The 25,063-nt window shown below is 53.1% G+C and overlaps 1 protein-coding gene across 1 annotated transcript in view; it reads left to right on the plus strand.

Moving 5' to 3' along the window:
• Positions 1-25,063, plus strand: part of LOC140411161 (calpain-14-like) — a 506,371-nt gene that overhangs the window by 417,214 nt on the left and 64,094 nt on the right. The window contains exons 16-19 of the mRNA XM_072500239.1: positions 4,482-4,577; positions 19,311-19,397; positions 21,882-21,939; positions 22,067-22,128. Of these exons, the coding sequence (XP_072356340.1) occupies positions 4,482-4,577; positions 19,311-19,397; positions 21,882-21,939; positions 22,067-22,128 (303 nt within the window). The remainder of the gene's footprint in view (positions 1-4,481; positions 4,578-19,310; positions 19,398-21,881; positions 21,940-22,066; positions 22,129-25,063) is intronic.

The raw sequence follows: 25,063 nt of genomic DNA on the forward strand, positions 1-25,063 counted from the left end.
GATACTCAAGGAGGTGACACGACCACAGGGGGGCATTACACCAACCCATATATAAAGGACACCACACACATGATCTGCCTCTTTCCAGTGTGTGCAAGGACTGCGCTCTGGAGTCTTGCATTTGTTCTATCGTGGAGTCTGTCCACGAGCTTGCTGTGGAGTCTTGTGACACTGGAGTCACATCTTGTTCATGCAAGGACTGCGGTGTGGAGTCTTGCGTGTCTTCTTTCATGACGTCAGAGGTCCTGGGCCATGCCCATTTAAAGGGGAAACATCCCCAATCAAAGAAAAAATCTTTAAAGCCGTAAAACAACCTTCCTTCACCTGGAATGAGCACAATGCCTCAAATTGAACCAGGAAATGAAATTAACCTCCGAAGAACCCTGCAACAAGCAGTTACCTACGCCCAAACCGATGATTCCGACCTTGAAGACTTCGATACCGACCTTTACATTTTCTCTGGACCTCGCGAGCCCAATGCCAGCTCCGACGTAAACAGTGATGATATGGTCCTAGAAGACAACGACACAGACAAACCTTTCACCTTGGGAGGCTACCCCAGTACCAAATCCGAACCGCAACTAGACGTGTTGCACATTGGCGACCCCCGTATTGAATCCGACGCAGACGCGGATTCATTCTTCGGATTTGAGGATCTTCAGCCCAGCAGATATGACATCCCGACTTGTGAGTGCAGAATGATGCTGCGGCCTGAAACCAAGAGACAGAGAGTGGTACAAGCCCACAGAGAGCGGCCTGCTGCCACACAGAGCAGCACACAGTGTTCTTGGCAATGTGGAGGAGCAGAGAGATCTTGGGGTCTATGTTCATACATCTTTGAAAGTTGCCACTCAAGTGGATAGAGCTGTGAAGAAGGCCTATGGTGTGCTCGCGTTCATTAACAGAGGGATTGAATTTAAGAGCCGTGAGGTGATGATGCAGCTGTACAAAACTTTGGTAAGGCCACATTTGGAGTACTGTGTACAGTTCTGGTCGCCTCATTTTAGGAAGGATGTGGAAGCTTTGGAAAAGGTGCAAAGAAGATTTACCAGGATGTTGCCTGGAATGGAGAGTAGGTCCTACGAGGAATGGTTGAGGGTGCTAGGCCTTTTCTCATTAGAACGGAGAAGGATGAGGGGCGACTTGATAGAGGTTTATAAGATGATCAGGGGAATAGATAGAGTAGACAGTCAGAGACTTTTTCCCCGGGTGGAACAAACCATTACAAGGGGACATAAATTTAAGGTGAAAGGTGGAAGATATAGGAGGGATATCAGAGGTAGGTTCTTTACCCAGAGAGTAGTGGGGGCATGGAATGCACTGCCTGTGGAAGTAGTTGAGTCGGAAACATTAGGGACCTTCAAGCAGCTATTGGATAGGTACATGGATTATGGTAAAATGATATAGTGTAGATTTATTTGTTCTCAAGGGCAGCACGGTAGCATTGTGGATAGCACAATTGCTTCACAGCTCCAGGGTCCCAGGTTCGATTTCGGCTTGGGTCACTGTCTGTGCGGAGTCTGCACGTCCTCCCCGTGTCTGCGTGGGTTTCCTCCGGGTGCTCCGGTTTCCTCCCACAGTCCAAAGATGTGCGGGTTAGGTGAATTGGCCAATGATAAATTGCCCTTAATGTCCAAATTGCCCTTGGTGTTGGGTGGAGGTGTTGAGTTTGGGTAGGGTGCTCTTTCCAAGAGCTGGTGCAGACTCAAAGGGCCGAATGGCCTCCTTCTGCACTGTAAATTCAATGATAATCTATGATTAATCTAGGACAAAGGTTCGGCACAACATCGTGGGCCGAAGGGCCTGTTCTGTGCTGTATTTTCTATGTTCTATGTTCTATGTTCATGCTGACTATTCCTAATCAAGCAGTGTCTTTCCAGATGCTCAGAAATCCTATCCTTCAGTACCCTTTCCATTACTTTGCCTACCACCGAAGTAAGACGAACTGGCCTGTAATTCCCAGGGTTATCCCTATTCCCTTTTTTGAACAGGGGCACGACATTCGCCACTCTCCAATCCCCTGGTACCACCCCCGTTGACAGTGAGGACAAAAAGATCATTGCCAACGGCTCTGCAATTTCGTCTGTTGCTTCCCATGGCATCCTTGGATATATCCCGTCAGGCCCGGAGGATTTGTCTAGCCTCAAGTTTTCCAAAATGCCCAACACATCTTCCTTCCTAACAAGCATTTCCTCGAGCTTACCAATCTGTTTCACACTGTCCTCTCCAACAATATGGCCCCTCTCATTTGTAAATACAGAAGTAAAGTACTCATTCAAGACCTCTCCTATCTCTTCAGACTCAATACACAATCGCCCGCTACTGTCCTTGATCGGACCTACCCTCGCTCTAGTCATTCTCATATTTCTCACATATGTGTAAAAAGCCTTGGGGTTTTCCTTGATCCTACCCGCCAAAGATTTTTTGTGCCCTCTCTTAGCTCTCCTAATCCCTTTCTTCAGTTCCCTCCTGGCTACCTTGTATCCCTCCAATGCCCTGTCTGAACCTTGTTTCCTCAGCCTTACATAAGTCTCCTTTTTCCTCTTAACAAGACATTCAACCTCTCTTGTCAACCATGGTTCCCTCACTCGACCATCTCTTCCCTGCCTGACAGGGACATACATATCAAGGACACGTAGTACCTGTTCCTTGAACAAGTTCCACATTTCACTTGTGTCCTTCCCTGACAGCCTATGCGAAGCTCTCAGTGCTCCCGGAGTCCAGAGGGCAGGATATCTTGTGCCCGTCGACCTTCACTGTCGTCGATGCGGTCGCGAGGTTGTGCGGTCGGGACTGGTCGATCGTGATGGAGGCCAGACATGGCTGGTCGGCAGCGGTTGCAGGCGATGAGCGGCCCGATGAGGTGCCCCACGAGCAGGGGTCCTGAGGTGGGGAAGGTGGCGTCGCCCATGGGCCGCATGTGTCCTGAGGATGGCAAGATGGCGATGCCCACGGGCCGCACGTGGTCTGAGGCGAGGAGGATGGCGGCACCCGCAGGTCACACATGGGGGGTGCCGGGACAATAGCGGCAACCGAGCGGGCCTGGCACACAGCAGTAAAATGTCCTTTCTTCCCGCAGGCCTTGCAGAGCGCGCTCCGCGCCGGGCAGCGCTGCTAGGGGTGTTTTGAGTGTTCGCAGAAGTAGCACTTGGGTCCCCCTGGGGTTGGTTGGCTGCCACGCGGCGCAGGCCTGTGGTTGGCTGGGGGAGGTCGCTGATGGGGTCCACGGTGAGGTGTTCACTGGCGGGGTCCACGATGCCCAGGAGGGGTGCGGCGTGTGGTCGGGGGCAGGGGGGCATTCGCCTGTACTTTGCGTGAGGCAACTGTGAGCGAGAGCGCTAGTTTCTTGGTCGGCGCGAGGTCGAGGGTAGCCCCTTCTAAGAGGCGCTGGCGGATGTAGGCCGACCCTATGCCCGTAACGAATGCGTCTCTAAGTAGCAGGTCAGAATGTTCAGCGGCCGAAATGGCCTGGCAATCGCAGTCTCTCACCAGGGCGAGCAGGGCACACCAGAAATCTTCCACAGACTCACCGGGGAGTTGGTGCCGCGGGGACAGGAGGTGCCTGGAATAGATTTTGTAAGTCTGCTGAGTGTAGTTATCCTTCAGTAGCGCTAAGGCCTCTGCGTAGGTCGGCGCGTCCCGGATGAGGGGAAAGATATCGGAGCTCAGCCGCGTGTAGGAGATCTGGAGCTTCTGTGCCTCTGAGGGTGGGTCTGTCGCAGATCCAGTGTATACAATGCAAGCTAGCCAATGTGCGAAGTCCTTTTTGGCGTTGTCTGCTTGAGGGTGCAGCTGCAGGCGATCAGGCTTGATGCGGAGATCCATCGTTGTAAAATCTCTGCGTAATAAATTGATGCACTATCAATTACGACGAGACGAGAGTAGAGAGTAATCAAGGCTTTATTACGCAGAGATGTGTGGCCTCCTGCAGCTGCTGCCGAAATGGCTGCAGCTCGGAGAGCACACACATTTATACTCCGCCTACTGGGCGGAGCCAGCAGGCAGGGATCTACCCCCGTACCTGTAGTACAGGAGCCTTACCGTCATACCCCTCGTATGCGGTGTATACAATACAACAGTGGTGACTACTACAGTGGGGATTTTTCGGATGGGGAGGTCTCGCTTCCCGCCACCTGAAGAGTGGGAGGGGAACACGCTCCCGCTGACTCCGACTGCCCCGCAGCCATTCCAGGCTCGAATGGACTTTCAACATCTGGCTCAGAGGTGATGCTGCCAACTGCACCAGTGGAGCTCGCAGGTTACAGCGAAGACGGCTGAATGGGGTTTAGGTTCAGATCAGCCATGATTGACAGCACAGGCTCAAGGGGCCGAATGGCTGAGTCCTGTTCCTATGTCAGGTGCTCATGTGTACTTTTGGATTATTTCATTGTCTGGCCCTCTTGGTTTTGGAGGGAGAGGCTGTCCGGGTGAGGCTCTGTGCACACCCCACGTTCACCCCCATTCTCTTTACCCCCCCACAGATCCTACAGCCAAGGTGGTCAATGCCTCGATTCAGCTGGTCCGACAGCTTGAGCCCTCCTCTGTCTCCCAGTCCTATGTCTCCTACCAAAATGCAGGTAAGTTGTTGACCATTCTGTGGTGATGTGCATCAATGTAAATGCATGTCGGCTAGCTAGACACCAGAGGGAGCACTAGAAACATCACACACACACACACACACACTCAACCAATAGATCAAGTAGATAGGACACGACCAATGGGCATTCACGATACTCAAGGAGGTGACACGACCACAGGGGGGCATTACACCAACCCATATATAAAGGACACCACACACATGATCTGCCTCTTTCCAGTGTGTGCAAGGACTGCGCTCTGGAGTCTTGCATTTTTTCTATCGTGGAGTCTGTCCACGAGCTTGCTGTGGAGTCTTGTGACACTGGAGTCACATCTTGTTCATGCAAGGACTGCGGTGTGAAGTCTTGCGTGTCTTCTTTCATGACGTCAGAGGCCCTGGGCCATGCCCATTTAAAGGGGAAACATCCCCAATCAAAGAAAAAATCTTTAAAGCCGTAAAACAACCTTCCTTCACCTGGAATGACAGCGCAATGCCTCAAATTGAACCAGGAAATTAATCTCCGAAGAACCCTGCAACAAGCAGTTACCTACGCCCAAACCGATGATTCCGACCTTGAATACTTCGAAACCGACCTTTACATTTTCTCTGGACCTCGCGAGCCCGATGACAGCTCCATGGTCCTAGAAGACTGCAACTCGGACGAACCTTTTACCTTGAGAGGCTACCCCAGTACCAAATCCGAACCGCAACTAGACGTGTTGCACATTGTCGACCCCCGAATTGAATCCGATGCAGACGCGGATTCATTCTTCGGATTTGAGGATCTTCAGCCTAGCAGATATGACATCCCGACTCGTGAGCGCAGGATGATGCTGCAGCCTGAAACCAAGAGACAGAGAGTGGTACAAGCCCACAGAGAGCGGCCTGCTGCCACACAGAGCGTGGTCCACGCACCGTTCAGGGTTCCAGACTCTATGAAAGAAGACACGCAAGACTCCACACCGCAGTCCTTGCATGAACAAGAAGTGACTCCAGTGTCACAAGCCTCCACAGCGAGCTCGTGAACAGACTCCACGATAGAAGCAATGCAAGACTCCGATGCGCAGTCCTTGCAGGAACAAGACCATGAGGGTCTAACAACCTCCTCTGACCAACTAGCGGCAGACGATGCAAGTCTGCCATGCTCAAGTAAACAGCAAGAAGACTATGACAGTCTACCTGCTCCAGTGCACAGCAGGACAACCATGACGGTCTATCATGCCACAGTGAAGAACAAAGCAATGATGACTGTTCAAGCCCAAATGAAGGACAACAGCAAGACAATGACAGTCCACCCACATTGTTTGCACCATCAGATGAAAACTCTGACAATTTCCCCAACCCAAATGAACAACAAGCAGCTACTGAGGCTCTATCCACGGTATGTGAGACGAGTGACGACAACATCCCACTTCCCATGCAAGATGTGCAAAGTGACAGACCTCAGCTAGTGTGTACAGAGGCACTCGACGATCACTGTGAGACCACTGGTGACTCCGGTGACACCACGATACTTCCACCCTCATTCGCTCGAACCTCTCCACAAGTCAATGCATTCCTGCATGTTCCGACTCCAGACGTGCAGCTTCTAGAAATCTCAGCTGACTCCAGTGAACCTGCTAAGACTCCGGACGGGGAGCATCAACAAAACAACACTGACTCAGTTAAAACAGACCAGACTCCAGATGGGGAGCAACCAAACGCCGACTCTGATTCACGTAAGCCGGACTTTACTCCAGACAGGGAGTGCCGCAACCTCAGTGATGGCGCGCTCAGGGTGACAGCAGATGCCACAACGACAGGAGATGGATCACTTGACAATTACACTAGATCAGTAATAACAAGCAGCGGCTACAGTCCAAGAGGAATACACCAATATTCACCACAGCTATATCCACACATTCTTTCCACACCAGCAGTGCAGCCAATGACAGCTCATGCTGGACAAACCCAGTATTCAGGCATGCAGCAGCCAGCAGTCCATGCAGCATATTCTCAAACAGGCCAGCACTACGGATTGCCCACTAATGGAATCAAGACCGAAGGAGGACTACCGCAAACGCAATCTGCACTACAGACTGGATTCCTTAGTTACAGCCCAGGATTTGCTGCACCCCAGCCTGGCCAGACGGCATATTCCTACCAGATGCAAGGTTCTAGTTTCACACCATCACCAGACATTGATGCGAGCAGCAATTCTGTTTCCAAATCGACAGGCTTCAACGGTTCTCAGCAGAATCACCCTTCCAGCACAGCACGTGGCCAGAACCAGTATGTACAGTCTCATCCAACTTCAACATATGGAACATCCGCAACCTCGAATGATACTGTTTATGGTGCCTCTTCAACGTCAACATCTTATCAGCTACAAGGTGCCATCCGACAGCATCATCACAAACACCGAAAAAAGAAAGGGACTCCAAATCAGACAGCGAAGTGATTTGACCACTTCTTGGTTCCTGTGGCACAGGGACGTTGATGGCGTTCATAACCAAGAGAGACACTTGACCATGATGATTGATGGTTTTTGGACTCACATTAATGATTTGGACTTATTGTTTAATCACTGTTCCCATGACTTGTAAATACCTTAACGTATCTACCTGTTTTTTGTTCAATTTTCTTAAAGTGTACAGAAAATATGAACATATAAAAAAGGGAGGATGTGGTGATGTGCATCACTGTAAATGCATGTAGGCTAGCCAGACACTAGAGGGAGCACTAGAAACATCACACACTCAACCAATAGATCAAGTAGATAGGACACGACCAATAGACATTCACGATACACAAGGAGGTGACACGACCACAGGGGGGCATTACACCAACCCATATATAAAGGACACCACACACATGATCTGCCTCTTTCCAGTGGAGACAGTCAGTGAGTAGAGACACAGGGTTGATTCAATATTACACCCACCACGTGGATTGCAGTCTGGGTAGCTATAGAGGGGATGCCGCACTGGGACACCTCCGCGGGAGAGAGCACTGAATCAAGCCTGCCGTTTATCCCTAACCGGAAGCCTGAGGCTTATATCACACAGATATCCAGACCCCTACCAATGCCCAGGTGATTCTCTCTCTTGCCGGTGGTGCAACACCCACCCGGTTCCTACTTCGCTGGAGTAGCTTTCCCAAGAGAGAGAATAGGACGCTGCTGTTTATTACCTAACCAGCAGTCTGTCCTGAGTGAATCGCTCAAGATGACCCTAGATTCTTGAACCCGGAATTAAGATGAGGAATATTTTAACAATGACTTGGTCAGAGATCGCTGGTGAGAGATTGAAGAATTTAAACGACTCCAATTATCAGCAAATCAAGGTTTATTGCAAAACCCAGGTCAAAATCATCAAACAGAAGAAATTATAATAAAATCTTAAACTCTAACACAAACTAAGTCTATTCAGAAAGTACTATAACGGACACAACGAAAAATCTTATTGTTACACAGTTTTAGCAATGACACAGAACACAAATCAAGTCCCCTTCCCCAAAGCCTCAACCACTATCAAAGTCAAGGGAGCTTCGCAAGCTGCTGCAGGGTACTTACGGTCACAGGCTGCAGAGGTCAAGTCAAAGGTGGAGAGGTCGAGCCCAAGAGAGCCTCAATCGAAACACAGCCCCTTTTATACCCGTTTTACCAGGCTTTTCCTGTGTTCGGTCAGCCCCTTTTGCATTGAATTGGTAAGGTTTAAAGTTCCCGCTGGTCCCGCCCCCTTTGAGCCGGTCAGAGCTGTCGACTTCCGGGTTTTCCTCCTCCTTTGCGTTGTATCAGTCCAAGTTTAAAGTTCCCGCTGGTCCCGCCCCCTTTGAGCCGGTCAGAGCTGTTTGCTTCCGGGTTTTCCTCGCAGGTCCGCTCCTTCCAGCCAGGCAGACCTGCCGCGATTTGAATTTGGCGCCGACTCCGCCCCCTCCTTCCAGTGAGTTCCTGCCGGTGGCTTCTGTCAAGATTGGAGTACCTCCCCCAGGTCCGCCTCCAACTTGTTTTTTTCTACCGCTTATCTTCAAGGGGCTTTTCCAGCGCAATATACTGAGCCCAGCAGTCTGCTTTTTTAGGATAACAAGGTTAGGCTCTCTTGTGAAGATTTTCAAAAGGTCTTCCAGCTGCTCCGGAGATGGCTGCTATTCTCACCTTGCTATGTTGATGGGGTGTTAATTGGATTCTGCTCTGGTGGAGGCCAGGTCATTTACATCTGCATGGGGCTATGACCATCCCATTGTCCTGCTTGCAGGCAGGCCCCCTGTGTATTCCCGTGCCCCTTTGTCTGTGTTTTGATCTTATCTCGTTGTCTGGCTCCTTCTTCCTTGTAGCTCCTAGGGGGGGGGGGGGGTTTGTAAATACTTATGCCCCTACTCAGCTCAGCGGACCAAGCCTGCTGGGAAATCTGGTTACGTTCTCTTGGCTGAAAAGTCAGTTTACAGTCTCTGAGTTTTATTCTTGGGCAGTCCAAAAAGGGCCGAATTGCCCGAAAACCTTACAGATGCCCCTTCGATACGTCCCTACCTGCTTGGACCGTATCGACACAGGTGAAGGGCAATCATTTCCTTTTGTGTGGACCGTAGGCCCCCCCTCAACAACATGCGAAACTACAAGTCCCAAGACAGTTCCCTTAATCTAGGCTACCCCTGATTTCAATGAAAGGGAAAGACAAGACCATACTTAATTCAAACACACAGTAACATATACACATTTCACCGGAACCCCAAACGTAAGGGTCCCTGTACATATATCACAATCAAGTAACTGAAACCCGCGAATCCATACAACTATTTACAATTGCATCTCTTTATTTCACTAAGGATCCTCCTTTCTTGGCTGCACTTCGCTTCTTCCCGTTGAAGGCTCTTCATTTTCCTCCGTCGTCGATACCTGCAGCTGAGAGGTTTAGTCCAACTGAGGCGACAGCATAATGTACCCCCTGTACAACATTTTCTTTGTGGGGGCAAACACTAAACCATTCTCAGGCCCCCCCTGGTGGTGATCGGACAGTTGTGAGGGTCGATCGGTTGGGCTGTGGGCAGGGGTCGCTTTATCTGAACCAGCAGTTCGGTAGCTTTTACAGTCATCCCTTCCCTGGGCGTTACACATCCCTCCCCACTGCGGTCAATTTATCCCGTTCCCTGGGTTCTGCCACCACCTTACAAAAGTGATTAATGCCCCTTGTGGACATGCCTTGGTAGATCCCCATAAACACAAATAAATGCCCTGGTCAGAAGCCCACCACTTATCCCAGCAAACGGTGATCCTACCCGGTGACCCCGTGATGGTCCGGTAGGTGTTGTTGTCCAGGCGTTCCCAGTCCGAGGACCGATCCCTCATGTCCAGCCTCAGCTTCCTGGGCCACCACCATCTCCCCAAAGGAACGTCCCCCTCACAGGTTAAACACACCCGCCTGCCCTCAGTCACCCTAACCCGGTCAGTCGAAGGACTCTTCTGTCTCGCCTCTGCGGAGTTCTCCCGGTCCCACCATCGCCAAGATCATCAGCAAGCTCCACATCGTCGGGTGCCCCATCTGTAAAACAGACAAAACACATCCTTGCCTCTACAGCCCTACCTACCTTAAAGTGCATGGGTTCTATCCAGCGGCAGCAGCAGCTTCCGCTTTGAAGTTGTGAAATCAACATGAAATTGCCGCAGCCTGTCTGTGGTTCTGTGTCCACAGCCCGGCTCCCCCAGGGTCCTAGTGCCTGCTGCTATCCGGCGGCAGCAGCAGCTCCCGCTTTGAAGTTGCCGCAGCCTGTCTGTGGTTCTGTGTCCACAGCCCGGCTCCACCAGGGTCCTAGTGCCTGCTGCTTCATCATTCTACCATTGCACTAGGCGCTTCTGTGATCCCACGATCCTAAATAATCCACACACCACTACACACTAATTAGAACTGGGAGGGGGAAAATGATATATACAATGCCACCCGTCTCCGGGTGGCCAAATTAAAACTGGGCCCCGCTATACTGGGGCAGTTCACCTGGTTGGACCAACGGCTCGGGCCAGACCGTCCCCTCCCGGGGGTTCGGGCTGCCCCTTGCCTCTCCTCCCCCAACAGGGTTCGGTGATCCCTCAGCGCTCCCTTCTACTCGGGCCCCCTTACTGCGGGACCGGGTTCTAGGGAGGTGTGATGGGGACCATCTTACCGGGGGCTTGGAGACCCGATTGCTCCTTCGTCCCCTGACTGGTTCCCAAGCCCAAGGTGATACCTCCACTTCCTCCGCCTCCTTAGCCTCTATACTATGGCAGGCCACCTGACCCACAGGGAAGGGCTTGGGAATCATCACTGTCCCTGGGCTGGGTGCTTGCAGCACTGTCGGTCTCTTTGGGACTGCCCCTTCGGGACAGCACCTTGTCACCGGTTGTGTGACCGTGGAGTCGGGGACCTCCCCCACCGTCGTTAATTCTGCAGGCGGCTTCTCCACTATCACCCCCAGCCCCCCCCCAACTTGCTCTTACCGGCCCTGGTGGGGTCGAAAAGTTTGCACTGGTTCACGTGGAACCATTTAATCTTCCGGGGGAGCTGTACGGCGTAAACCATGGGGCTGGCCTTGTCCACTATACTGTACGGTCCCGCGTACAGTGGCTCAAAGGCTCCTACCCGTGCAAAATTCCGGATCATTACTTGTTCCCCTATGGCCCATTCCTGGGTATTGTGGGGCTCGAGCAGCAGCTTGTTCCTCCGGTGCTGGGTTCCCATGTTAAATGCTGCCTGCCAATTAATTTCCTTCAGCTGCTCCATCAGTTTCTTCGCGAACCTGTCCCGGTTTACCTCCCTAAGCTGCCCCTCTGTCAGGGAAGGTACCCTGACATGGATCGGGGTTCTCATAACCCTCCCTGTCATGAGCTCGTGCGGGGAGTACCCTGTGCTCCTGGACTGGCTTGCTCGGATCCCCATTAAAACTAGGGGTAAGATTTCTACCCACCGGTTGGGCGAGTTGCCTGTTTCTTTCCTGATCCTCTCCTTTATGGTCCTGTTTAACCTTTCCACAGGACCTGAGGATTGAGGGTTATAGGCCACATGCCACTTTGCCTTAATCCCCAGGACTTTTAGGGTCGCTTGCATCACCTGTCCCGTGAAGTGACTCCCCTGATCTGACTCCACAAACTGTGGGAGTCCCCACCTCGAGAATACCTCCCTGACCAATATCCTGGCTGTGCCTGCTGCGGTGGCTGTTCGGCAGGGGAAGGCTTCTACCCACTTTGTGAAAATATCCACCAGCACCAGACAGTACTTGTAACCCCCTGCCGCTGGGGGAAGGGGTCCAATATAGTCGATCTGTATCGACTGCCAGGGCCCCTCCACCCTGCGGATGTGCCCCAACGAGACCTTTCTTTTCTTGGGATCCGGGTTATTAGTAGCACACACCAAACAACTCGCACAGAAATCGCGAGCATCCTCCCGGAGGCTCGGCCACCACCCCACCCTCTCCACCCGTTGCCAGGTGGTCTCAGGGCCGGGATGTCCCGCTCCGGGGCTCTCATGGGCCATTTCAATAAATTCCCTATGGTGCTGGGAAGGCACTATCCACTGGTCCCCCCTGAAGAGCATGCCCTCCTTCAGGGTGATGTCCTTTCCCCCATAGGGCCCCTCTATCCTTTCCTGCCTACCCATGGCCGTTATGACTTTCTTTAGCTCGGGGTCCTGTCCCTGGGCAGTGGCTAGATCTGGGGCCAAACTCGTTCTATCCCCCCTCTGGGGCTGTCTTGTAACGGCCGCTACCTGTCCCTCTTCGTACGGGTCCCACGCTATCCCATTCTTAGCCCCCTCTCGAGCCAGGCCGTCTGCTCTCTGGTTCCCCTCGCCCCGTGGCTCTGTTTTGGAGTGAGCTTTCACCTTAAGGATATACCTGTCCTCCCCCTGCCCAACTGCTGCCACGATCTTCTCGAGGAGGGGTTTTGTGGCCAGTGGCTTTCCATCCGAGGAGGTGTATCCTCGGCGGGACCAGATAGCCAGGTACTCCGTGCAGGAGTTGCATGTAAACATGCTATCTGAGCAGATGGTATACGGCGTGGGAAAACGGTCGGGGTGGGTCACCACATACATCACTGCAGCCAGCTCTGCCTGCTGGGCGCTGAGTGTATGGGGGAGTTTAAGGGCCAGGGCTATGTCTGCATCGGGGTCCCAGATCCCACAGCCCGTGAACCTGACGCCCTCTGCTACAGTACTGGACCCATCCACATAGATCTCCCTCCCTGTGGGGTGCAGCCCTGCCCGGAGTCCGAACCCTACCTCCCATACCCCTTCTACGGAACAGTGGTGTGGCTCCCCGGGGTATATCAGGTTGGCAGCGAGCTGTGGCTCATTCAGCCCTTTTACCTGAAGGGCCATTTGTGACAGCAGGAGGGTCCACCTGGTGATTCTGGCGCTGCTGACCGTGCCGTCCTTAATCCTGCCGTCCAGCAGCATTTGGGTCGGGGTGTGATGTGTCAGGAGGGTGATGGGGCCCATCCTGACAAATACCTGCATCCGCTTTACCGCCCAGTGGGTGGCCAGCAGATGCCTCTCACAGTTGGAGTATGCCCGCTCCACGTCTGTGAGGACCCGAGAGGAGTATACCACCGGCCTCAACTTGCCATGCCGGGTCTGGAGGAGCACGGCACTCAGGCCATCACTGCCTGCGGCCACCTCCAGGAAAAACTCCTCCCGGGGGTTAATGGCTCCCAGGGCTGGGGCTTTCTGCAAGTCCTCCTTGAGTCGGACGAACGCCGTCTCACACTTACTGTCCCAGTCCCACTCCACCCCCTTGTGCAGCAGCCTAAGCAGAGGCGCTGCTGTGGTGGCATAGTCCTCAATGAAATCCCTGCAGTAGCCGGTGATTCCTAAAAAGGACCGTATCCCCTTTACATCTACGGGGACTGGGAGTTCCTGCACTGTTTGTCTCCTGGCAGTGTCAATCCCTCTCTCTCCAGCTCTCAGGGTTAACCCCAGGAACTTCACCTCTCCTAACCCGATCTGTGCCTTTTTAGGGTTAACTTTCAGCCCTCCTTTGTACAATAACCCTAACAGCTCGTCCACCAGGGGCCCATGCTCCTCACTATTACTGGTGAACAACAGGATGTCGTCCACATACTGCACCAACTTGTGTGGCTCACTGAACCCCTTTAAGCATTCGGCCATGCATTGATGGAAAATGCTCGGGCTGTTATGGAATCCCTGCGGGAGACAGGTCCAGGTGTACTGTTGCCCCTTAAAGGTAAAGGCAAACTTATATTGGTCCTCCCGTCTGACCGGGACGGACCAAAATCCATTCGAAATATCCAGCACCGTAAAAATTGAGGCGGATGCTGGAATTTCTCCTAGCAAGTCTGCCACGGCCGCCACCGTTGGGGCGCAGGCCGGAATGTTTTTATTCAGGACTCTGTAGTCCACGGTGGCCCTCCAGGAGTTGTCCGGCTTCCTCACCGGCCAGAGCGGTGAGTTCACATGGGTGGCAATTGTCCTCAACACCCCTTGCCGCACCAGTGAGTTTAGGGCCACCTCCAAGTCTGCCTCTGCTTCCCGGGGGAAGCGGTACTGTTTCTGGGGCTGGGACATGGGGTCCCCATCTACCCTGACCTCTGTCCCAGTAACTCTCCCACAATCATGCTTGTGGGTGGCAAAAGCAGCCAGATTCCTGCGGACATACTCCCTGAACTCTTCCGGGGTATTCCTCTCCAGGGCTTCTAAATCGTACCCTTCCTTTGGCTGTACCACGCACAAAGCTCCCTTCTCCTGGGCTCTGTCAATTACCCTCAACTCCCTTTCAGTCCCTTCCGTTGCTGCACCCCACAGGCAGTGATTTCTTAGGTCCACCAGGATCTGATGAGCCACTATGAAATCAACTCCTAGGATCCCTTTCCCCTCCTGTTCCCATCTCATCAGGACGCATTTCCAGTGCGCCTGGAGTGCCCCTAACCTGATAGACAGGGGAACAGAGAAAAAACCCATTTTTTCGTTCCCGGTAAATCCAATGAGACTATAGGGTACCCCGCTAGACAGAGGGGATGCTCGGGGATTGTCCGTGTGGACTATAGTACTGGAAGCACCTGTGTCCAGTAGGTAACTCCCGACCGTATCCTGGACCTCCATCTTGACCCAGGGTCTCCCGCACGGGCCATACTCCAGTGGGCATAGAAAGGTGGGCTGCTGAGGGGCTAGTCATTCGGAGGCTTCCCTGGGTGCGGGGGCGGGCTGACCCTGGCCCGTTGCCATTGCCACCTGTCCTGAGCCTTGCAAAAAGGCTAAAAGTTTCTTTACCTCGAAGGTTTCCGGGGCAGCTGCTCCTGCCGCCGGGGTCTGACTCTCTACTGCGGGAGCCCTCTCCTGCTTGCTAGGGTTTTTACATTCCCTCTTGAAATGCCCGGCCTCCCCACACCCGTAGCATACCGGTTTCTTGTCGGAGGTCCGGGTGCCCTCATGCTTCCACTCTCTCTTAGGGGCTGCTGGCGCGATTTCATGCACCCTACCCTTAAGGGGCTTGTCCTCACCCCTCTCCCCATTACGATATGCGAGGGTAAGTTTCCTAAGGACCTCTTCCTCATTAAGGGCCGGGGTCTGCGGGTCGAACCAGTGTTCGGCTTTTGCCCTAACGTTAGGGAGACAGTTGGCAACTAGGGTCTTCAGCCAGTGGGCGGTTCTTTCCCCTAAATTCCGTCTATCCGCTTGAATCCCGCATGCCTCCATATAGACAATCCACAGCCTGTCTGCGAACATGGTGGGAGATTCCCCTGGTTGCTGCTTGGTTTCCCCCACTCTCATGAAAGGGCTCCCCAGATTCAAGCCCATCGCCTCCAGAACAGCAGTCTGTGCTGCCGCCCATGTGTCAGGTCTTCCCCCATTCCCAGAGGTCACTGTCCTGCATAGCTGTGCATCTAGGGTCATCAGGAGCATCCTTATTTGCTCCCCCTCGTCGCAGTCATTAATGCTGGCTGCCTGTTCCACCTCCATAAAATGAAGCGACGGATCCCCTTTTGGAGTTAGCCTGGGAACGTGGGCCACCATCCCCCTGAGCGCGGATGCCCCATGAGGAATGATAATGTCGCCCTCAACCGGTCCCCTATTCGCCAGCCCCGCCGGGGGACCATACCTTCTTTGTCTGACAGGGCACATCTGCCCTACCTGGGGTTCCTGCTCCTCCTCCCCACTGTCCAGCTCTCCTGCCCCGTTGGGTAGCCCCCTGTCCCCGGGCTAGCTACCCATATAGGAGACGCCGCTATCTGGGGATACACCACTGACCCCCCTTGGACCTGCCCCTGACCGGGCGGTCCAAACCCTACCTGCTGACCCGGCCCCATCACCGGCATCCCAGGCAGCGGTCTGTCCCCATCCCATGGGGACCCACATACGAAACCAGGCGGACACGCCTCCAGCTGGGGGTACCCTGCCGACCCCCCTTGGACTTGCCCCTGAACGTGCAGTCCGTTCCCCGCCTGCCGACCCGGGCACGATCCCGGTGCCTCAGGAGGCGGTCTATTCCCCTTGGCCTGTGGGGAATCATCCGCTGCGAGGAGCACCTTGCCCCTTGGGAACCCCCCTGGACCTACCAGGTGTACCTGTCCCCTGACCTTGGACAAGGCCTCCTCCAACTCCGTTATTCGTGCCTGGCACGGCCCATGGGCACAGTCCCCTACTTCCTCGCGAGCCACTCGGTACGCTGCCTGGATGTCCCGGAACTTCCCCTCCAGCTTCCTACACTGCTCTGTACTCCGAGCATAGAGTTCCTGGAGCCTCCGTTCCTTTTCTTTACCCTCCACTATCTGGCAGTGGAGATAGTCCTTCTCACACCGGTTAGACTCGCTTTCCTGTTTCATTTCTGCCAATTCCTCCCGCAGTCGTTCCGCTGCGCTCGCGCTGTCCTGTTTAATTTCTGCCAATTCCTCCCGCAGTCGTTCCGCTGCGCTAGCGCTGTCCCCTGCGCTGGCCCTCACTTCTCTCAACTCCTGCTCTGTTTTGACTACCTGCTCGGACAGGCAAACCAGCCAAACTGCCTTCTCCAAGTGCTTTTTGTGCGCCTTACTTTCTGTCCATGCAGCCGCTGCCATTACCGGTTGCTCCGCATTGATTAGTTCTGAGACCCAAGGTTTGGTGAGGTTGACCTTTTGCCACAAATACGAGGAGATTCTCTCCTCCATTTTACTTCATTCCCTCACCCCCTCTGCCAAGTCACATACTCCAAACCACCGGGGTCCTGCCGCGGTCGCCATTGTAGAGGGTGCCATCTCTGCCACTCCACTACTGGGCCGATATCTGGGGTTTGAGTATCTGTGTGTGTCTCTCTCCAGCTGGCACTGAAACTTCAGAGGCCAGGGGATGCCGCACTGGGACACCTCCGCGGGAGAGAGCACTGAATCAAGCCTGCCGTTTATCCCTAACCGGAAGCCTGAGGCTTATATCACACAGATATCCAGACCCCTACCAATGCCCAGGTGATTCTCTCTCTTGCCGGTGGTGCAACACCCACCCGGTTCCTACTTCGCTGGAGTAGCTTTCCCAAGAGAGAGAATAGGACGCTGCTGTTTATTACCTAACCAGCAGTCTGTCCTGAGTGAATCGCTCAAGGTGACCCTAGATTCTTGAACCCGGAATTAAGGTGAGGAATATTTTAACAATGACTTGGTCAGAGATCGCTGGTGAGAGATTGAAGAATTTAAACGACTCCAATTATCAGCAAATCAAGGTTTATTGCAAAACCCAGGTCAAAATCATCAAACAGAAGAAATTATAATAAAATCTTAAACTCTAACACAACTAAGTCTATTCAGAAAGTACTATAACGGACACAACGAAAAAATCTTATTGTTGCACAGTTTTAGCAATGACACAGAACACAAATCAAGTCCCCTTCCCCAAAGCCTCAACCACTATCAAGGTCGAGGGAGTTTCGCAAGCTGCTGCAGGGTACTTACGGTCACAGGCTGCAGAGGTCAAGTCAAAGGTGGAGAGGTCGAGCCAAGAGACCCTCAATCGAAACACAGCCCCTTTTATACCCGTTTTACCAGGCTTTTCCTGTGTTCGGCCAGCCCCTTTTGCATTGAATTGGTAAGGTTTAAAGTTCCCGCTGGTCCCGCCCCCTTTGAGCCGGTCAGAGCTGTCGACTTCCGGGTTTTCCTCCTCCTTTGCGTTGTATCAGTCCAAGTTTAAAGTTCCCGCTGGTCCCGCCCCCTTTGAGCCGGTCAGAGCTGTTTGCTTCCGGGTATTCCTCGCAGGTCCGCTCCTTCCAGCCAGGCAGACCTGCCGCGATTTGAATTTGGCGCCGACTCCGCCCCCTCCTTCCAGTGAGTTCCTGCCGGTGGCTTCTGTCAAGATTGGAGTACCTCCCCCAGGTCCGCCTCCAACTTGGTTTTTTCTACCGTCCGCGATTTGAATTTGGCGCCGACTCCGCCCCCTCCTCCCAGTGAGTTCCTGCCGGTGGCTTCTGTCAAGATTGGAGTACCTCCCCCAGGTCCGCCTCCAACTTGGTTTTTTCTACCGCTTATCTTCAAGGGGCTTTTCCAGCGCAATGTACTGAGCCCAGACAGTCTGCTTTTTAGGATAACAAGGTTAGGCTCTCTTGTGAAGATTTTCAAACGTCTTCCAGCTGCTCCGGAGATGGCTGCTATTCTCACCTTGCTATGTTGATGGGGTGTTAATTGGATTCTGCTCTGGTGGAGGCCAGGTCATTTACATCTGCATGGGGCTATGACCATCCCATTGTCCTGCTTGCAGGCAGGCCCCCTGTGTATTCCCGTGACCCTTTGTCTGTGTGTTAATCTTATCTCGTTGTCTGGCTCCTTCCTCCTTGTAGCTCCTAGGGGGGGGTTTGTAAATACCTATGCCCCTACTCAGCTCAGCGGACCAAGCCTGCTGGGAAATCTGGTTACGTTCTCTTGGCTGAAAAGTCAGTTTACAGTCTCTGGGTTTTATTCTTGGGCAGTCCAAAAAGCCGAATTGACCGAAAACCTTACAGGGTGGAGGCATTCACCCTCCGGAGCATCTCTTTTTAAACATTCTTAAAAACAATTCCAGATTCCACAAAGGCATCACACTGGTACGACTTTCCCATTCCTCCCACTGAAACGATTCCAGATTTTGTGCTGTGTTATTGGCAGTTATGTTCCCTCGATTGGCACAGACAATGGGCTGGATTGGTACAGCGGTTACCTCCGCAGCCGCCCTAAGCTCGGGCGGCCTGGTAGTACAGTGGTTAGCACTGTTGCTTCACAGCGCCAGGGTCCCAGGTTCGAGTCCCAGCTTGGGCCACTGTGCGGAGTCTGCACGTTCTCCCCGTGTCTGCGTGGGTTTCCTCCGGGTGCTCCGGTTTCCTCCCACAAGTCCCGAAGATGTTCGGTAATTTGGACATTCTGAATTCTCCCTCAGTGTACCCAAGCAGGCGCCGGAGTGCGGAGACGAGGGGATTTTTACAGTAACTTCATTGCAGTCTTAATGTAAGCCTACTTGTGACAATAAAGATTATTATTATGTTGTGAATCTCTCCGGAGCCAACGGAATGGGAAGGTTTCTGTGGAATTCAGTCTTGTAAATAGATTTTTTTCCTGGAATACGCGGTTGCTCCTGGGAATACGAACTAATGCAGTGTCAATTCAAGACAGACCGAGGTTACCGCGACCATCCTGATAGGCACACACGACCCAACAATTGATGAATCATTGTGAGTAATCACTAACGTTCACGCACTATCCCTCTCCTCACTCTCACTTTATACTGATCACACCAGGAGCCACTATATTGAGTCCTCGCTCACCCACACTTTTATTTCCTTCCAGGCCTGGCAATTCCAAACTAACAAACACCATCACAGTTGGTCAGAGGGGATGCCTCTGCCCATGTCACCTATGTCACCCACTGCTCAGGTAGGTTCTAGTTCTTTAATCCTCGATTTATTTCCGTCTGTAGCCTCGCCATCCTACCCGTGGGGTTGACGGGAGAGAAGAAAATGATTGAATGCTCATGTTGTGAACTTGGGACTCCACACCACAAGCAGCTGGTGGCCCTGGGTTAATTATTTTCAAAACCTCCTGCTGATTACCACGTACCGGCCACCATTAGCTGATGAATCAGTGCCTCCTCCATGTTCAACACCATTTGGAGGAAGCACTGAGGGTGGCAAGGGCACAGAATATGCTCTGTACACCCAGTCCCAGAGAGGAAAGGACAGTGCGTGACCCACTGTACACCCAGTCCCAGAGGGGGAACGGACAGTGTGTGACCCACTGTACACCCAGTCCCAGAGGGGGAAACACAGTGTGTGACCCACTGTACACCGAGCCCCAGAGGGGGAACGAACAGTGTGTGACCCACTGTACACCCAGTCCCAGAGGGGAAAGGACAGTGTGTGACCCACTGTACACCCAGTCCCAGAGGGGGAAAGGACAGTGTGTGACCCACTGTACACCCAGTCCCAGAGAGGAAAGGACAGTGTGTGACTCACTGTACACCCAGTCCCAGAGGGGAAAGGACAGTGTGTGACCCACTGTACACCCAGTCCCAGAGGGGGAAAGGACAGTGTGTGACCCACTGTACACCCAGTCCCAGAGGGGGAAAGGACAGTGTGTGACCGACTGTACACCCAGTCCCAGAGGGGAAAGGACAGTGTGTGACCCACTGTACACCCAGTCCCAGAGGGGGAAAGGATAGTGTGTGACCCACTGTACACCCAGTCCCAGAGGGGGAAAGGACAGTGTGTGACCCACTGTACACCGAGTCCCAGAGAGGGAAAGGACAGTGTGTGACCCACTGTACACCCAGTCCCAGAGGGGAAAGGACAGCGTGTGACCCACTGTGCACCCAGTCCCAGAGGGGGAAAGGACAGTGTGTGACACACTGTACTCCCAGTCCCAGAGGGGAAAGGACAGTGTGTGACCCACTGTACACCCAGTCCCAGAGGGGAAAGGACAGTGTGTGCCCCACTGTACACCCAGTCCCAGAGGGGGAAAGGACAGTGTGTGACTCACTGTACACCCAGTCCCAGGGGGGAAAGGACAGTGTGTGACCCACTGTACACCCAGTCCCAGAGGGGAAAGGACAATGTGTGACCCACTGTACACCCAGTCCCAGAGGGGGAAAGGACAGTTTGTGACCCACTGTACACCCAGTCCCAGGGGGGAAAGGACAGTGTGTGACCCACTGTACACCCAGTCCCAGAGGGGGAAAGGACAGTGTGTGACCCACTGTACACCCAGTCCCAGAGGGGGAAAGGACAGTGTGTGACCCACTGTACGCACAGTCCCAGAGAGGGAAAGGACAGTATGTGACCCACTGTACACCCAGTCCCAGAGGGGGAAAGGACAGTGTGTGACCCACTGTACACCCAGTCCCAGAGGGGGAAAGGACAGTGTGTGACCCACTGTACACCCAGTCCCAGAGGGGGAAAGGACAGTGTGTGACCCACTGTACACCCAGTCCCAGAGGGGAAAGGACAGTGTGTGGCCCACTGTACATCCAGTCACAGAGGGGAAAGGACAGTGTGTGACCCACTGTACACCCAGTCCCAGAGGAGGAAAGGACAGTGTGTGACCCACTGTACACCCTGTCCCAGAGGGGAAAGGACAGTGTGTGGCCCACTGTACATCCAGTCACAGAGGGGAAAGGACAGTGTGTGACCCACTGTACACCCAGTCCCAGAGGGGGAAAGGACAGTGTGTGACACACTGTACACCCAGTCCCAGAGGGGAAAGGACAGTGTGTGGCCCACTGTACATCCAGTCCCAGAGGGGGAAAGGACAGTGTGTGACCCACTGTACACCCAGTCCCAGAGAGGGAAAGGACAGTGTGTGACCCCTGTACACCCAGTCCCAGAGGGGGAAAGGACAGTGTGTGACCCACTGTACACCCAGTCCCAGAGGGGAAAGGACAGTGTGTGACCCACTGTACACCCAGTCCCAGAGAGGGAAAGGACAGTGTGTGACCCCCTGTACACCCAGTCCCAGAGGGGGAAAGGACAGTGTGTGACCCACTGTACACCCAGCCCCAGAGGGGAAAGGACAGTGTGTGACCCACTGTACACCCAGTCCCAGAGGGGAAAGGACAGTGTGTGACCCACTGTACACCCAGCCCCAGAGGGGAAAGGACAGTGTGTGACCCACTGTACACCCAGTCCCAGAGGGGAAAGGACAGTGTGTGACCCACTGTACATCCAGTCCCAGAGGGGGAAAGGACAGTGTGTGACCCACTGTACACCCAGTCCCAGAGGGGAAAGGAGAGTGTGTGACCCACTGTACACCCAGTCCCAGAGGGGAAAGGACAGTGTGTGACCCACTGTACACCCAGTCCCAGAGCGTTAAGCCTAATGTTAAAAATGATTTCCCAGATAACAGTGCTGTGTCTTTGAATCACAGAAGCCAGAGATCAATGCTGCTACCTTACAGAAGATCTTAAATGAAGTATTTCTGAATGGTGAGTCACAGGGCTGCTAGTCTGAATAATAGACTGAGTTGGTACTGTCTATCTTTCTGTTTCTGAAATTGTTAACCTGCCACCTCCCTGTTTGCACTCATTGCAGATTCTCTTTGTTTACCCACAGGCCAGCGGACCGTGGCAGGTTTCAGCCTGGATAACTGCAGAGGGATTGTGCTGACGATGGATGTATCCTTGGACTTGCAACTTCTTCCTCACAGTATTTACTCTACATTGCAGTCTCAACACAGAACAGAGACCAGTACAGGCCCTTCAGCCCACGATGTCGTGCCGACCATTTATCCTAATCTAAGATCAACCTAACCTACACCTCTTCAATTTACTGCTGTCCATGTGACTGTCCAAGAGTCGCTTAAATATCCCGAATGACTCTTGACTCCACCACCTCCGCTGGGGCATTCCACACACCCACCACTCTCTGTGTAAAGAACCTACCTCTGACATCTCCCCTATACCTTCCTCCAATCACCTTAAAATTATGTCCCCTCGTGACAGCCATTTCTGCCCTGGGGAAAAGTCTCTGGCTATCCACTCTATTCATGCCTCTCATTACCTTGTGCACCTCTATCATGTCACCTCTCTGCCTTCTTTGCTCCAGTGAGAAAAGCCCTAGCTCCCTCAACCTTTCTTTATAAGTCATGCCCTCCAGTCCAGGCAGCATCCTGGTAAATCTCCTCTGTACCCTCTCCAAAGCATCCACATCTTTCCTATAATGAGGCGACCAGAACTGGACACAATATTCCAAGTGTGGTCGAACCAGGGTTTTATAAAGCTGCAGCAAAACCTCGCGGCTCTTAAACTCAATCCCCCTGTTAATGAAAGCCAACACACCACACGCCTTCTTAACCCTATCAACCTGGGTGGCAACTATGAGGGATCTGTGTACATGGACCCCAAGATCCCTCTGTTCATCCACACTTCCAAGAATAATGGGTGGGATTCTCTAATAATGGGACTATGGCCCCACGCCGGCGGGAAAAGCGGCGCCAGCGACTCCATCAACAGCCCCCGAAAGTGAGGAATTCTCACCTTTCTAGGGGGTTAGGTTGCCGCCGGAGACGTCCCCGCAGCTCCAGCCGGCGCCGAAGAGCCGGGTTTATGCATGCGTGGACCGGCCGGCGTATTTCTGCAGATGCGCAGAACGGCCGGTGTATTTCCGCGCATGCGCGGGGGTTCCCTTCTCCCCGCCGGCCCCCGGGCAACGTGGCGGAGCCCTACTGGGGCCCGGCGCGGAGGAAAGAAGGCTCCCACAGAACCAGCCCGCCCTCCGATTGGTAGTCCCCGATCGCAGGCCACAGTGTCCCGCCCCCCCCCCCCCCCCCCCCCCACTGCCACCGGGGTCGGATCCACCCCCCACCCCTCCCAGGACGGCACTCGCACACCTACCTGCCAGGTCCCGCCGTGTCTGAGGTGAGTAATTCACGCCGGCGGGCCTGGGCAATACCTGACAGCCACTCGGCCCATCGTGGGCCTGGAGAATCGGCGGAGGGGCCGCTGTCAACGGCTGCCGATCGGTGTGGCGGGAATCCTGCTGGCACCCTTAAAACGGTGCCTGGAGAATAGGGAGGCGCATGGTCGGAGAATCCCGGCCCTTGCCTTTAACCCTGTATTCAGCGTTCAAATTCGACCTTCCAAAATGAATCAGTTCACATTTATCAAGGTTGAACTCCATCTGCCACTTCTCAGCCCAGCTCGGCATCCTGCCAATGTTCTGTTGTAACCTGCAACAACCCTCAACACTATCTTCAACTCCCCCAACCTTCGTGTCATCGGCAAACTTACTAACCCACCCTTCCACTTCCTCATCCAAGTCATTTATAAAAACCACAAAGAGCAGAGGTCTCAGAACAGATCCCCAGGGACACCACTGGTCACCGACCTCCAGGCAGAATACTTTCCATCCACTACCACTCGCTGTCTTCTTTCGGCCAGCCAATTCCGTATCCAGACAGCCAAATTTCCCTGTATCCCATGCCCCCTAATTTTCTGAATGAGCCTACCATGGGGAACCTTATCAATTGTCTTAGTGAAATCCATGTTCCCGTAACAGCCTCCCTGAACAAGTGCCAGAATGTGGCGACTAGGGGCTTTTCGCAGTAACTTCATTCGAAGCCTACTTGTGACAATAAGCGATTTTCATTTCATTTCCACCACATCCACTGCCCGACCTTCATCAATGTGTCTCGTCACATCCTCAAAGAATTCAATGAGACTTGTGAAGCATGACCTGCCCCTTACAAAGCCATGCTGACTATATTTAATCAAACTATGTTTTTCTAAATAATCATAAATCTCTCAATCCTTTCCAATATTTTGCTCACCACAGATGTAAGACTGATGGGTCTGTAATTCCCAGGGATTTCCCTATTCCCTTTCTTGAACAGGGGAACAACATTCGCCTCCCTCCAATCGTCCGGTACTACTCCAGTGGAGAGTGAGGACAGAAAGATCATCACCAACGGTGCAGCAATCTCCTCCCATGCTTCCCGTAGTAACCTTGGGTATATCCCGTCAGGCCCAGGGGACTTATCTATACTGATGCTTTTCAAAATTTCCAGCACATCCTCCTTTTTAATATCAACCTGTTCAAGTCTATTAATCTGGTTCTCATGAGCAACAAGGTCCCTCTCTCTAGTGAATACTGAAGCAAAATATTCATTTCTGGCCTCCCCTTCTTCCTCAGACTCTCGACACAAGTTTCCTCCACTATCCCTGATCAGCCCTACTCTCACTCTGAAAATCGTTATTTCTCACATAAGTGTGGAACGCCTTGGGGGTTTTCCCTAATCCTTTCCGCCAGGGCTTTTTCATGCCCCCTTTGAGCTCTCCTCAGTCCATTTTTGAGTTCCTTCCTGACTACCTTGTAACCCTCTAGAACCGAGCCAGATCCTTGCTTCCTCAACCTTACGTAAGCTTCCTTCTTCCTCTTGACTAGAAGCTCGACTACTCTTGTCTTCCAAGGCTCCTTCACCTTACCATTCCTTCCTCGTCTCAGTGGGACAAAACTATCCAGCACTCGCAGCAAGTACTCCATAAACCACCCCCACATTACTGTTGTGCATTTCCCCAAGAGCAATTGTTCCCACTTTATGCTCCTCAGCTC

Source organism: Scyliorhinus torazame, chromosome 4 (genome assembly GCF_047496885.1).
Source record: "Scyliorhinus torazame isolate Kashiwa2021f chromosome 4, sScyTor2.1, whole genome shotgun sequence".
Lineage (NCBI taxonomy): Eukaryota > Metazoa > Chordata > Chondrichthyes > Carcharhiniformes > Scyliorhinidae > Scyliorhinus > Scyliorhinus torazame.